Source organism: Rhinolophus sinicus, linkage group LG05 (assembly GCF_036562045.2).
Source record: "Rhinolophus sinicus isolate RSC01 linkage group LG05, ASM3656204v1, whole genome shotgun sequence".
Lineage (NCBI taxonomy): Eukaryota > Metazoa > Chordata > Mammalia > Chiroptera > Rhinolophidae > Rhinolophus > Rhinolophus sinicus.
The window spans coordinates 38,690,290-38,706,644 of NC_133755.1; the positions used below are offsets into that span (position 1 = coordinate 38,690,290).

General features: G+C 32.6%; 1 protein-coding gene across 5 annotated transcripts in view; it reads right to left on the reverse strand.

Moving 5' to 3' along the window:
- Window positions 1-16,355, reverse strand: part of CCDC88A (coiled-coil domain containing 88A) — a 117,110-nt gene that overhangs the window by 76,915 nt on the left and 23,840 nt on the right. For all 5 annotated transcript variants that reach the window (XM_019719705.2, XM_019719694.2, XM_019719699.2 and 2 more), the window contains exons 4-5: window positions 7,371-7,440; window positions 5,343-5,401 (exon numbers count right to left, since the gene is read on the reverse strand). In XM_019719705.2, coding sequence (XP_019575264.2) covers window positions 5,343-5,401; window positions 7,371-7,440 — 129 coding nt within the window. The remainder of the gene's footprint in view (window positions 1-5,342; window positions 5,402-7,370; window positions 7,441-16,355) is intronic.

Here is a 16,355-nt window from a genome sequence, read left to right on the forward strand (position 1 = left end):
TAGATGAACCTTAAAGACATTATGCTAAGTGAAATAAGTCAGTTACAAAAGGACAGATACTGTACGATTTCACTATGTGAGTTCCTAGAATAGTCAAATTCATAGACACAGGAAGTGGAATGGTTGGTTGCCAAGGGCTGGGTGCAAAAGGGATCAGGAGTTATTATTTAAGCAATAAGAGTTTCAGTTTTGGAAGATGAGAAAAGATCTGGAGATGGATAATGGTGATGGTTGCAGAACAATGTGAATATATTTCATGCTAGCGAACCGTACATTTAAAAATTGGTTGAATGGTAAATTTTATGTTATGCATATTTTTCTACAACAATAAAATTTTTTTATTATTAATAAAAAACTATTAGCAAAAAAAATTCCCTCTTTAAATCAAGCTACATTTGCTATTTTCAGGTACTCTCAGAAAAAGAAATGCATTGCTTAAAATTATGTATTGTTTTATTTCCCAAAAATGCAATACAATAATTAATGTTGTAAAATGCTAATTTTTAAGATGCTTTACAGGTAGCTGGTCGGAAAACAACAGATTGTAGCTCTCAAGCCAACCAAGTTCAAAACCGTTTTTTGGAACCAAATAATAATGTTAGAATTGCTTGTGAGGGTACACATAAAAGATCAAAATTTTATTTCCAACCACACTTGACACTCATTTACTGTCAGCACAATGCAACCTGGCTAAAGTCCAAACAAAAGTAAAAGTTTTTGGATATGAAATAGCCAGCACTGATGTAAAACCTAAGTTCTGTTGAAAAAAAGGTGAATTTTACATGGTCCTTAAAGAAATAAATTTCCAAACAACATACACAGCAAAAAATTTGTTCTTCTAAGTAGAACGACTTGGCTTGGAAATCTCTCAACTATCTCAGGGCCAGGATGCAGAACCATACATCTGTGAAAATTCTAGCTGAGGCTCAGAAGTGGTTTACCAGGCTTGTGTTACTCATTTTAAAAGATTCTGCAGGAACTGGACTGGCTTAGTCAGTAATGAATACACCCAAATCCTGGCCTTGAATAATTTTCTTCATATCCAAAGTTATTGTTGCGGCTTATATTTATATCTAATTGAAGATTTAAAAAAGTCTTAGTTAAAAATTATTCTGTGACTTAAGATCTTTGGACAGTGGCTAACTTTACTGTTTTTGAATACTGTTTCCCCTTAAAGAATTTCATAATATTTTCTTCAAAAGAAAAAAAATATAAATTTCCTAATGCTTGTTTCCTTTTCTACTTCTTTTTATGACTACATCTTTTCAAAACCCGTGGCCCGTGGAATTACTGAACACTAGTATCATACCAGAAAATCTGATTTGCTATTTCTACCTACAACTCACAAGTATAACAGATAAAACTGATCCTGATGTGGAAAAACATATTTATGCCACTGATGAGATGTGATCAAACAATATGGTGCACGTTTAGATTAAAAACAAAATATTACAGTAAAAGACACATTGCCATTAATCCCCCTCAAAATACTTCCCCTCACTTCAAACACACTTATCCCATTATTCCTGCCACTTTCTGAAGCAGATCTGGAAGTCCTCTTTCATGAGTGTCTTTAGTTGCGCTGTTGTGGCTGCCTAGATGTCTTGAATTATTTTGACTTTGGGGAAGAGTCAGAAGCCACACGATGCCAGATCTGGTGAATAAGGTGGATGAGGACACACCGTAATGTTTTTATTTTACAGAAATTGCCACATACCAGAAGCGATGTGTGACACGGAACATTGTCATGATGGAGGATGATTTACAGCACACTTTAAAACACACCTCCTCTCAACTGTAGCTCACACCCGAATGACTGCACCAAACAAATTGAAACTTGTCACAAACTGTTACCAAGGTTTGCCGCTTCCCATATTGAAGATCCATGCCTTTCCGTTGGCTGCCACTCAGCAGCAGCATTCACTGTAGTTTGTGACTACAACAGAAAGGTTCCATGTCACATATCGCTTCTGGTACGGCAATTTCTGTCAAATAAAAATATTACAGTGTGTCCTCATCCACCTTATTCACCGGGTCTGGCACCGTGTGACTTCTGGTTCTTCTCCAAAGTCAAAATGACCATGAAAGGTAAACATTTTGAATCGATTTAGGACATTGAGGCAGCCAAGACAGCACAACTAAAGATACTCACGAAAGAGGACTTCTAGAACTGCTTCACATTACGTTCTGGAAAGTGTTCAAACAACACTTGTTGCCTGATTGGTTTCGTCAAAGTTTCTGGTCCTGAAGTACATTTTGTCTCTTCAGTATCAAAAAAGATTTCTAGTTGTTCCTATCGTCACAATTCAAGGTTCTGACAGGAAATTTTGATTGTTACACACTTGATGTCGTTAGCAGTAGTGGCTCCCAAATACCTCAGGATGAAATCTAAACCCAATCTTAATATGGCAAATCCAGTCCTTTGTGACCCAATCCCCGCAACTCTCCAGTCTTAATCTCTTGCCATTCTCCCCCATGCACATAGTGTTCCACCCATTTTTGCTACTACCTGACAAGTGGTTATCTCAATATCTTTGCTCTCATTTCATATGTTACCTCCTCAGAGAGACACTCCCTGACACTACAAGCAAACTTAAAAAAAGTATTTCTTCTGTGCACCAATGTATCTTGCATTATGGTAATTATGACCTCATACTATTAATGCTTAGTCTGTCTGCTTCTATAATTTAAACTCTTTCAGCTTTGTCTTTAAAAAAAACAAAAACAAAAATCCATTCCTGTCCTTTACTACAGCACCTGGTAAATAGTGAACATTTAAAAAAAATCAGGTCATTAACATTTTAAAAATACAGAATGAACACCAATATTTTTCAAAATCGGATCCTTTCTCCTTTCTTACTAGATTTGCCATTCTGGCATCACAACAGATACAAGTCCCAAGGGCTTTTAGGTAAAGAAAAAACCTGCTGACTAAAAAGACATAACGTATGTACAAAGACTGGTTTACAATTTTCTCGATAAATCAATCTCACATCAAAGATCAAGGTCTGACAACCTTGCCACCTCCTCACGTCTATAAAAACTCTGAATTATGTCAACTCAAGTTAGGTTTAGGACGATGATCTCCCTGAGTCTTTGTTTTGTTTTATACAATTGATGGAACCTACACTCTCTTACTACAAAAAAAATAAACTTGCTTGTATTTATTCTTTCTTTATTCTCAAATAAGTTTGCTACTTTGGGTCTCAGACATCTTCCAAACATACTGCTACAGATTACTCTTCACTGAATCAAGCCACCCTTCCCTAGTCATTCTTTCACATTGCTAATACATTTCATTTACTGACCCAGAACTTTCCCCCTTAAGTTAAAAAATTATAAAGTTAATAAATTTCTCCCTTCAACTTTAAAACTTCCCTTCACATTGCCCTGTTCTCCCTAAATATCTCGAAATTGTCTCTATTTTCTAGTTTCTAGTTTCAATGTCACACTGATGTATATTTATATAATTATTTTTTTACACAATTTTCCCACTCTGTGTCTTCTCTTATGCCTTAATCCACCCATATATTTGTCGTCCTTTTTCCAATGACCATTTGAAATGGTATCTGCCTTACAAACCTTTCCCAGATTATATGAATCTAAAGTATAGGTAATCATAACCAGCTAACATATTAATAGGACAAATTAAGAATACTTAACATTGCTAGAAAAACTTGTTTTAATTACATGCTGACATTAATGTAAACTATTTTAAAAGGCACGATACTTACAAGGGTAGGTCTATGTATATATTATTTACTTTATGCAGCATTTAGTTCTGTGCATCAGTAAGAAAGAACATACATATCTGACATTATAATTGGTAGTATGGCTTCATTAAGCAGTTTTTTTTTGTTTTTTTTAAATAGGCCTATTACATAGCTCTGCTTTCCTTGAGTTGGTAAAGTAAAATGACAGCAGTTGTTTTAAAACATGAATATCAACAGTCATTCAAGTGTAAAAAAATTATTGGTAAATTTCTTTAGGAAACACCCACTGGCAGAACTAGAAGATCCTGAGTTGGTTAACCTATCAAAAACTTTATTTAGCTTATTAGAAAAAGGAACATAATTTCCATGTCATCCTTTCCATTTTCCAGTACCTGGGTGAGTTATAAAAAATAGTAAGGTAGGGGGAAACAGCTTAGATTTCATAATCTTCTTTTGTTGCCTTTACAGATGGTAACAATGGTGGTTTCTTTAATATTTTAGGCTGTCCCTAAACTGTTCATAAAAAAAAAAGTCATTGGTTTTGTTCTATTCCCACTATCAGTTTTAGTAACCAGTAATAACAACCAAATAGTAACCAGAAGTAAGAACCAAATTTATGTTGTCACTGAGTTATCTAAATTTACATAACATTCACCAATAGAGTGTATTTTTTTTAAATAGATACAGTAAAAAAGGCTGTAAATAATTAACGACTGTTTCTAACTCAAAATCTGATGACCAAATTAGAACAGCAATGTCTACAAACATTATATTTAAGTTAGTATTTAAATAATTACAAACTCAACACAGTACATTACACTGCATGAACCTTTAATGACATACATGCAGTTCCACTGGAATTGTCAATAGTACCCTTTTGACTTTCACAACAAGTGTCTTAATTTGAGTAACTTGATATCACCCTACCTAAACACCAATCTCCTTTTCTGAAGAGGTATTATGAGAAAACCTATATAAGGTATCATATCTGACACAAAGTAGGCCTTCCATAAATCATAGCTATTATTATTATAATCATTGATCAAAAGGGCAATATAATAACCGAGACTCCTAAAATACTTTTCATAATTTCTGCCTCTTTTATATTTATTGTTAATCCCACTTTTTTTTTTTAATTAAAATGTACTGGGGTGACAATGGTTAGTAAAATTACATAAGTTTCAAGTGTACAATTCTATAATACCTCATCTATGTGTCACATTGTGTGTTTACCACGCAGAGTCAGTTCTCCTTCTATCACCATACATTTGACCCCCACTTCTCTTCAATAACACACACTCATGCACACATTCATCATAAGACAGTCTTGAAAGAGGTTTCTAACGATACCTCTAAGGAAACTTGAAAAACCTGGGGCCATTAGAAGACTCAGAGTAAAAAAAGAATAAAGATTTTAAATGATATGAGTATCTGATAACTTAAGTTGGAAACAAAATTACAGAGTATGTCTTTTTCTTCAAAATCTCTTTAGGAGGTTATAAAGCTATTTATAATCTCTAACACAGACTTTAAAAACCAATGGCCCATCCTTAAGTCTCTCAGAAACTAGAGTCCGAAATACAATAACAAAGTTATTAAAATAAAATATAAAGAAATATTTTAACTTACCTGAACTGCACAACCCAGTAAAAGTAACAGCAACTTTTTAACTTCTTCTGTGCCTTGTTCTGAAATAAAAACAATTACTAAGTGCAACATTTTACTTTAGTTCAACTCTTCCTTACACTGATAGAATCACTTCTTAGAGGTAGTATTAACAATTTGACCAAAGGATTAAGTCTGTCAGTACAGTGCAGAATTTGAAATAATAGCTCTGTCTGTTCATAATGTGGTAATAGCACAAGAAATGGGCAAGGATCTGAACTTTGAAGGGCTGCAGTATAGATAACATAGGATTCAATGCTCTGTGCAGTGAATAAGTCCACTACTTTCCCATACATGCTTATACCACAGAAGCGTACTGAATTAAGAACTGCTATAATAGCATAGAGACATGCCACAAAGTCAGCCAGAATGGTTCCTAACAGGTCTGACTTCTTTTAGGCCTATTAGTGTTTTGTTTCTAAAACACTTATCTTACATGATTCATCTCCCTATACAATTTAAATGACTTTCCATTGCATAGATTCATGAGGATCAAAACCTTAAATATCAGTTACAGCAAAGCTGGTAAAATAAATATATATAACAAGCTGCATAAAAGTAATGGTCTGTAACAGAACTAGAGAGCACATTTGCTATCCAATTAAATTCAGATTTTCTTAAATCATTCAGCTGACAAAAAAAAAAAAAGAAAAGTCAATTCTTTGGGCCCGAATTTCACCACTAGGTCAATCTGTCCACAATAAAGTACAAACCTTCTTTTTAAATATTTCCTCCTACTGTCCATGAAACAACCTACCTTCTTAGCCATACTAATCACCCTTCCCTAATATACATACACACACACTCTGCTTTAACTTCTGTTACTCCCTCTGCCTGCCTTTCTTCCCTTGCCCCTCATCCCTCTAGTGAACTACTTACTAGTAACAATCCTAGGCACCGCTCTCATCTCTGTGTAGTCTTCTCTGACTTAACCACCAATGGTCCCCAACCCTCACCAACCTGCCAACTTTCAGAATTGATAGCTCCATATTTTATATGCCTTAACATTTTTACATACATATCTCTATTTCATACTAATAATTACATGATTTCCCAGTAATCTATATCTGCAACCAAAACACAAGATCTTCCAGAGTATAGACCTTTTTTATTCCTGGTCCCTATAAGTTGGTAGGTTATCACTAAATGCATGTGGAAATGAAAATAATTCCATTCTACACACAAAATATTTTTTTCATCTGTATAATCAAATACCCCAGAATATCTCAAAAGACTGTCTAAACTCCTAATTCATCCCATCTAATTGGTATATTCTTCAATAAAAACAGCTGCTTGGTTTTATTTCTATTTTGGTTTTATTTTTGTTTGTTCTGACTGAGGGAGGGGGAAGAGTTTGGAGAAGATATACTTTATTTGGATTACACGTAGCCTGTTAGAATTAAGTCATCCTAAAAGTGTTAGGTAGTTGCTAATTTCCCCAATTATTCAAAAATTAAAACTCTGAACACATCACATTTAAAATGTAGTAAAGGGCAGAAACTTTTGAAAAAAAATAAATTAAATTATCTAAGAAATGGCTTCTTATTTTCCCATTCAGAAATAGTTCAATATAAATTACAACATATCAATCAGTAAAACCTTAGATTCAAACAGCTTTGGCAATGGTAGATGGAATATATATAAAAAGAAACCTAGAAATTATTTCAAAATCACTTCCTTTCTAAGATTATGTTCCTTTAAGACTATAGCTACAGTATCTTCTACCTTGTTTATAATGAGACACTAAAAAAATCATCACACAAAAGTATCAATTTGGTAGTCGAAAAAACACTGGACTTAATGTAAAATGTATGTCTGATCCCATCTACAACTTACAAATATTCTAAGTTTATTTTCTCTCTATAAATTGGAATATCACCTCCAAATTTCCCTGTAGAGTCATGAAAAACCTGGTCTGTTGATGTAAATGAGCAAGATCTTGGTAAGCATTATAAGACTTTATTATCACGTTATAGTAATTTTAATACTTACCAGAAAAGGGATTTTTGCCAATGATTAAGACATTTGGCAATGACATCATGATCAATTGCTGCAAAGTCTCCTGTAAAAAGATACCCAAAGGTTGTTATAATGGGTAATGCTGACTAGGTAATTACTCAATTAACTTATGATTTGTGCACTCCTCTTCTGGTATGCTATACTGCAATTAAAAACCTTTAAAGATAAATAAATGTCAAAAAAGATATCTAATATTTTAAATCTTCTGTAATTTTAAGTTAATGAATTAAATAACTAAAATTATGATAGTAAATAGACTTAAGTTCATAACATATCAAATGCCCACAAAATAAAAGTGTCCAAGTTGAACTGGTCTAATATTTATTTGGAAATCTAAGTTTTAGGTGTGTTAGATAATTAAACAGCATTCCTCAATAAAAGATTAAGCATGTATACTCTTTTTGTATACTCTGAGGGAGCTAAAAATATCAATTCATTTTAAAATTAAGAAAGCTAGTTACTTTCTTAAAAATCCTGTCTTATGATCATTTCATGAAACTGAGCTCTTCCTCAGTGATCACTATTTCTCTCCTCTATCTACAAGAGATGTTTTATTTCCTTTGACTTCTGTCAAAATTTTAGTGACGAGAATATATATATACATATTCTGATGGTTCAGTATGATTCAGAAAGAACTGGATGCTTTCAAATTACTCATTTGAGTAATACATGGAGTATACACCATCTGTTTATACCACCTCTTCTTTGAGGAATGAAGAAACACATGTGTCTTGTCATTTCAACCACTAACAATGACATGCTACAAAGGGTCTGGGATGAATTAGACTACAGGATTGACCGGTGTCATGTGATATTACTGAATCTTTGCAAGATTACAGAAATAACTATGTCTACAATTTGGCTTTCACTACATATTCAGACATAACTAGTTACTGAGGAATAAGTTTTTGTAAGTATTCAATTCTTTTTGAATCATTCTTAAAATAGTATGATGAGGAAGCAAATAACTGAAAAGTTAACTTATACTGCTTTTTAAATACGTGTAATTTTAGATCCACTAAAACATTTTCCCACAGCCAGTGTGTGGCATGACAACAGAAGCTAACTAAAACTAATCTTTTATCTATAATTCTTTATAAATATGTATTAAAAAGTTTCAAAAAATTTGTTACATTTTTTATATTTGTTATATTTGTTAGCTCTTTAAAAAACTAACACCAAAAGTATGCATACATTTAAAGAAATGCCATACTCAGTATGTGCATCATTTTAGATAAATACAAGTATGAATATTAAGAATGCATCAAAAATTGCTAAAATCACTTACTCCAAGGACTGATATTAAGCTTGAATATTTAATAAATAAATTTTCCAGTTAAAAGCAAGTTATATCAAGAGAGACTAGGCTATAGTCTTATAACAGCTAAATGGACTTAGAGGAATACATTTCTAATTCATTCTAATTTTCAGTTTCCTTGCCTTGAAGCAAAATTATCAGGACTATTGTACATATTAAAAGAAATCATAAATAAGAAAGATGTATTAAAAGAGCAACCATTGGGGATCTGGTTAAGATGGCAGAGTAGGTAAACGCTGTGCTTGCCACCTCTCCTAAGCACATCAAAATTACAGCTAAACTATACAACAACCATCCTTGAGAATCACCTGAAGTCTAGCTGAACAGAAGTCCTATAACTAAGGATATACAGAAGAAGCCATGTTGAGGCTGTCTTGTATGCAAACTGTAATTGAAAAAAAAAAATTAAACAAAAAAAAACAATCACTGTTTTGTCTATCTCCTATTTAGTGAAGTTAACCTAAGTCAGAACAAAGAAAATTCACTCTCCTATAAAGGCTTTAAATTTTAGCATATAATGAATTATTAGGAAAAAAGCTTTATCTCAATTTCATTATAAAAGATAATTCTCATTTGCACCACTTATTTTGGGGTAACATGAGTCAAAACTGATGAATCAACTAGAAAACATCAATTTATATTACTAAAACAATTTATTTTATTGATTTACCATGTTAACATTTCATGCTGATACACTGTTATAAGGAAACTATCCAAGTGGATAGTAATCTTTAATATGGTCTGCTATCTCTTTTCCTCCACCCTATTCCTCAGCTGGCTCCCCACTCCTGCCTACTCTGTTACCCCATGCTCTTATGCTAACTCAGTATTTCCACAAAGATGAAGACAATCTCATTTCCTTTCACCATATGGAATCATCAATAACCTCATGTGTCAATACAGTTTGACCTTTACATTCTGAAGTTTACCTCCATGTATCTCAAAATGTACTCTAGTATAGCAGATTCTGAATGCTTAGTATAGTGTACTGTGGTAGAGTCAATACACCTAAGCTTAAATTTCAGCTCCATGATTTACCATGTATGTGACTTTTGTTGGGAAGGGTAGGAAGTGAAACAAAAGCATAAAGTTTTAAAAAAAGATAAAGGTTATTAAATATTGGAGTTAACGGGAAAAATCTGCCTTTTTACTTTATTTCCAGGATTAATTTTAAATTATGTCTGAAAGTACTAATATTAGGTAAGGCAGCTAAAAATTATACAAATTAAAAAAACCCAAATTCTAAAACCTCTTTTTAGTTCTAATGGTTCTTCAGAGGACTCTAGCTACATTTTTATAAAAAGTCTTACTTCCCTATCCCAATCTTACAATTACGTTAATTAAAATATATATAAAAGAGACCAGAGGCTAAAAAAACTGATTCCTATTGTTAAAGCTCTATTATATCATCCCCAGACTTTCCAGACTTCACCAAACTCTAAAGGTGTTCATCATTAAGGCACTAAAAATAAAAAAAAAAGGAAAAGTGATACATAAATGAGTCCAAGATAAGTGTGATTTTTATTAAATAGGAGAAACAAATTAATTGTGGGTTAAGAATGATATGTATACGAACTCACTTAGTGAAGATACTTCAATTATTACTAAAATGATAAGAAACCTATACAAATGCATGGAGAATGATGTTATTAATGCAACTAAAGAGGTAAAGTTTTGTGAAAATCAGGACAGTCATTCATTCAACACATATTTATTACATGTTTATTATCTGCCAGACAGTACAGCAATGAATAAACAAAAATCCTTGCTGTCACGGAATTTACATTTTAGAAGGAGAGGACAGAAAATAAGTTTTTGGTGATACATGCTAATGATTGTAATAAAGCAGGGAATGAGAAGGAGTATATTGGTGGAGATGGAGATAAAAAGAGGTGGAAATTTTTTAGAGGCATGCAAATATTCAAATATAAAGAATTTGAGAGTTTTCAGGACCATTGAAGCAGTTTGCCTGAATAGGTACAAATTTCATCCGGGTATAAAGACAGCCCATAAAGATTTGGAGAATGGCAATACTTAATAAAACAGAACAAGAAAGAACTAGCAGAGATTATGTTAACAGGAAAATACCATGTTTCCTCGAAAATAAGACCTAGCCGGACCATCAGGTCTAATGCGTCTTTTGCACAAAAAGTAATATTTTAAGATAATATAGGACAGGTTTCATATACTATAAGACCAGGTCTTATATTAATTTTTGCTCCAAAAGAGGCATTAAAGCTGATGATCCGACTAGGTCTTATTTTTTGGGAAACAGGGTAATAATAGAGATGCTTTGAAAGGTAGTATAAGTAATTTCGTTTCTATTAGTTTTAGTTGGATTTGTGTAACTTTTCTATAAAAAATGGTACATTAACTACATTTTTTAGTTGACCATCTAAAAACTTTTTTATTGATATACAAGGTTTCTGTGAATTAAAATTCATGTTGCTAAAGCATTGTAAGAAAGACTATTTCAAATGTGTGCCAGACATAGACATTATCTAGTTACTATTTAAAGATAAACGAGGCTTCTCCTTCTTTCTATAAGCTATGCATAATACCTCCTTTACAGTAACAAGTTAAACAACACTTACAGCAAAGGTTTGGCCTCATTTTCCTTTCCTGAATCACACAGTGAGCAAAACGTTCCTTTGGAACTCTTATAATTTATTTTACAAATTCAAACATAATTACATTTATCATACTATTTCTATTTGTCCTTTTGTCTGCATTACTAGTGAAAAGAATTAAGACTATTTTACCACATTTTAGTAGAAAGAAAACAAAACTATAGAAGAAAACAAAATTATGGCATTGAAAGGAAAGAACTACTGACCAAAGTGTCCAAAACATGATGGAATATAAAGCATTTGTTGTATAACAAACTGTCTCTTTCCTTGGCTACTGAGTTTTATTTATACTCCAAATGTTGCTTATTATAACAGATGTTAAAGAAAAACCTTAAAAAGTACCTGCTTTCTCTGGCAACTACATTAACGGTACTAGACCTGTGTTTTTTTTTTAGTATTAGTGCAAAAACTTCCTAATAAATTTAAATTTCCTAATTGTAACGTGTTCTTCCCTTTTTGGGCCTCAAAAAAATTCAGATCATTATTTTAATGGTGGTTGAACAATCACCTCGCTTCTTTTAGTACTTAAACTGCAGCCAGTGCAGTCATACTAAACACGGATGCTAACAGTTCTAAAAATGTACTAAGATTGTTACTTGTAAAGTGTGTCTCTGATAATTAAATTCACTATCTCTCCCTCATTCACAGAAATAAATATAACTTAAAAAAAAATCAAAGAGCCTAGGTAATTTTATATGACAGTTATAATAATTTTCTGATTCAAAGAGTTTTAAATACTTATTTGGAAGACAAGAGATGCTTGTTATGGATCAAATGTTTATTTGAAAAGATCTGAATTTCCACTCAAACATAATAAAGTGTAAGTTTAATAAACATTCTGATAATCTAATGTTACCAGATCTCACATTACTACTTCATTGTCCTTATTTATCATAATCAAAATTGTTTTATTTACTTTCCTATTATCCCTCTACTAGAACCATAAATTCCACGAGAATAAGGACATGGCCTGACCTGTTCACTGTAGCCCCAATGCCTTGGCAGTCAATAAACGGTAGTGGAACAGAGGAGAAATCTCCATGACATTACAATTTTTACTGAGCTTTTACATATTCCAAACCATTAAAATAAAATAAAAAAAAGAATACTGAAACTTAAATTTACCTATCATTACTGAATTCCCCCCACTAACAATAATCTCAGGATATTCTGTCAATTCTCCTTTCTCCCTAGGAACCATTTCTGCTAGAGACCTGGATGCTTACTGACCTATTTAAAAAAGGGACATAGACTTGTGAATTTTAACTTGCCCCAATTTACTTTCCTTTTGTGAGTCAGAACAATTAAAATGTATTCACACATTTTTACCTTAAATACTTTTTCTGAGAGGTATATAAAATGTAAAAAAAAAATTGATAGCTCTATTAGAAAGACTTTAGGAAAAAATCTGATTTTTCCAATACATAGGTAATGTAACAGATGACAAGAATTGCATAATTTGGACTTTGTTAACTTGAACCCTGTCATATTAAAACAGGCCATGTCTACCTTGGTTACATACATGAGAATAAGAAATAAATTTAGTAAGTCAATTAATCATGTAAATAAGATGGTTGACCTATTTCTGAAGATACTTTACAAGAGCAACAGAAACTTTTTAGACAAAAATTTTATCTCAGAATATGAAGCATGGGGAGCAGGTCAAGACAATCTGGTAAACTGCTTCTAAAGAAAGGGCATAAGGGAGTGAGTGGTACAAGGGGAATATCAACTCTTAGTAATGTTTTGTTTTAAATATCTAAAACAATATTGACATAATGTTAGGATATGCAATCACTTCTAACCCTAAGTTGGTCCCTTAGTATTCAAACTTAGATTAATAAAAAGAAAAGGGTATAACTAGTTATCCAGCAAATATTAGTGAAATATTTACAGATGTGTCTAAAAAAAACAGTGACACTGGAAGCCAGATGGCTCAGTTGGTTAGAGCACAGGCTCTCAACAGGGTTGCCAGTTCAATTCCCGCATGGGATGGTGGGCTGCGCCCCTACAACTGAAGACTAAAAATGGTGACTGGGCTTGGAGCAGAGCTGCGCCCTCCACAACTAGATTAAATGATAATGACTTGGAGCTGATGGGCCCTGGAAAAACACACTGTTCCCCAATAAAAAAAAAATTTTTTTAAATGTCAAGAAAAATCAAATTATTAATAATATCATCTTGGCACTATTAACATTTGGGCTTAAAAAAATATTTATAAAAAATCTAACATAGACTTTTATTTTTGGCAACAAGGAACGCTAGATATTAGAAAGGAAGGAAGGAATCCAAAATGCTGAATAATTCTTTTTTTAAATCTTTAAAAATTTATGACTGAGCTCAAAATATAATAAAAAGATAATTCTTAGTTAAAAGACAGAAAAAAAATGAATCCTGTAAAAGAAGGCAAGGAAAAAGCTGTTTTTCTTAGCCTTTGGTAGAGATTGAACAAGGTTATTTCCCCAAGGATCTACAATAATGTAGTCCCAGTTTAAAAATATATATGTAAACACATAAATACATAATACACACAAATGCAGAAAGAGAGATCCACAAGTACATGTATTCAGGTGCTAAGAGTGGTAATCTCTATTAGAAACTGGAACTATTTGTATTTTTTAGTTTTTTCTAGTTTGCGATAGCATACAGGTATTGCTTCTAAAATAATATAAAGCTGCTTAAAAAATTAAAAGTGGTTCTGGATTGGTTGCACAAAAGAAAACAAATGCTCTCTGATGCAATGTATTCTTGGCCCACGGAACTTTATCCCACAGATAAAATTTACCCCAAAAATGAGCTCACAATGAAAACACATGTGCAAACACATGCCCGTGTGCGCGCGCGCACGCGCATGCGCACACACACACACACACACACACACACACACACACATCACTGCCACCACTGCTAGCACCCATCATCATGAAACACAGTAAACAGAAAACAAAGGGTAGGTTCAGATCCCCACAGATCTGTTTTCAGATTTTGGAATTTTCAGATATGAAATTTATAATAGAAATATTTTTAATTTCTGAAGAAAAAAAGACAGGAATTTAAAAAATGATTAATAAACAAAATGCAAAAACAAATATAAAAAGAATCAAACAGAACTGCTAAAAATGAAAGATATAAATATTGAGAGTCAAAAATTAATCAATATGTTAAATAAAGATTTGACAAATATGAAGGGCAAATTAGCAAACTGAAAAGGTAGTGAAGGAAAAAATACTCCGAATGCAGGACAAGACTGATACTATAAAAGAAAGTTTATACACACACACACACACACACACACACACATTTTAAATTACAGTTGACATTCAATATTATTCAGCTTCAGGTGTACAGTACAGTGGTCAGGCATCCACACAATTAAGTGATCCCCTGGTAAGTCCAGTACCCATCTGGCACCCTACATGATCTTTACAACATTACTGATTATATTCCCCATACTGTATTTCACATCCCCGTGACTATTGTGACTACCAATTTGTACTTTCTAATCCCTTCACCTTTTCCTCCATTCCCCAATTCCCCTTCCCATCTAGCAACCGTCACTTTTTTCCTCTGTATCTCTGAGTCTATTTCTGTTTTGTTTGCTCGTTTATTCTGTTCTTCAGATTCCACATATAAGTGAGATCATATGGTATTTGTCTTTCTCAGTCTCACTTATTTCACTTAGCATAATTTTCTCTCAGTCCATCCATGTTGTTGCAAATGTTAAGATTTCATTCTTTTTTTATGGCAGAGTACTACTCCATTGTATAAATGTAAAGTACAGCACAGGGAATATAGTCAATGGAATTGTGACAGCTATATACGATGTCAGGGATAGTAGATTGGGGGAAGGGTTATCATTTTGTGAGGGGTGTAAATGTCTAATCATTATGTTATTTCATACACCTGAAACTAATATAAAAAATAAAATCAAAAAAATAAAAATGGAGAGTTTATAGAATAGAAAAAAGCCAATATTAGAAGAGACAAAATTAGGAGCCAGGAAAGAAAAAGGACAGTTTAACCTAAGAATAAAAATCAGACTAGTAGCTGAGTCTCCAGAACAATAAAGAATCCAGACATAGAAGAGTAAAATCTGCAAAACACTGAGGAAAAATTGCTAATCTAGAACTGCATACGTAACAAAACTGTCTTTCAAGAACAAGAGTGAAATAAAGGCATTTTTCTGACAAATAAACATTGAGAAACTTTATTATCAACAAGTCCTCTCTGAACATTTAAAGGACCTATTTCAGCAAGAAAATGATCCCAAAGGCAGGTATGAGATAGTAAACTGAGAAGGAAAAAAAGGAAAACACGTAGCTTGAGCTAAACGAACATTGATTTTATTTATCTGACAGTACTTTCAATACCTAATTTATGGGTTTTTTTGAAAAAAGAACTAAAATACAAGAACAGTTTAAAAGTCACAGGGGGAATGACTGAAGTTAAAGCACTTTAATGTCATAGTACTATTCCATAAAAGAGTAAAAATACTGGTTAATTTAGGCCTTGGTTATGTGAGGTATGAAAGGTATACTTTTCAGAGTGGCCTCTCAACAGATGTAAAGTGAAAAACTTTTAAACTAGAAGAAAAATATGTAGAAACAATTACTGGTAAATAGTATAATTCTCCTAATAATTAAACAATTTTAAACTCATTTGCATACAATAACATAGCTTTAAAGTGTGTAAAGGAAAACTTAACCAATCTATTATCATACTGGGAGATTTCAATTCATCTTTCTAAATAACTGCTCAAGAGACAGAATCAATCAGACTGCAAAAAGTTTGAAAAATACAATTAACAAACAAGCTTGCTCTGATTCTGCACCCAAACAACTGGAGAATATACATCGTTCACAAGCACGCATGGAACTTTTATAAAAACTGACAAATACTAGGCCAAGCCAAGTAATTATTAACAAATGTCAAAGAATCAGTATCATACAAACCACATTCTGTGACCAAAATTCAACAAATTGCTTGAAAAATATGTTTCAAAATCTAAAA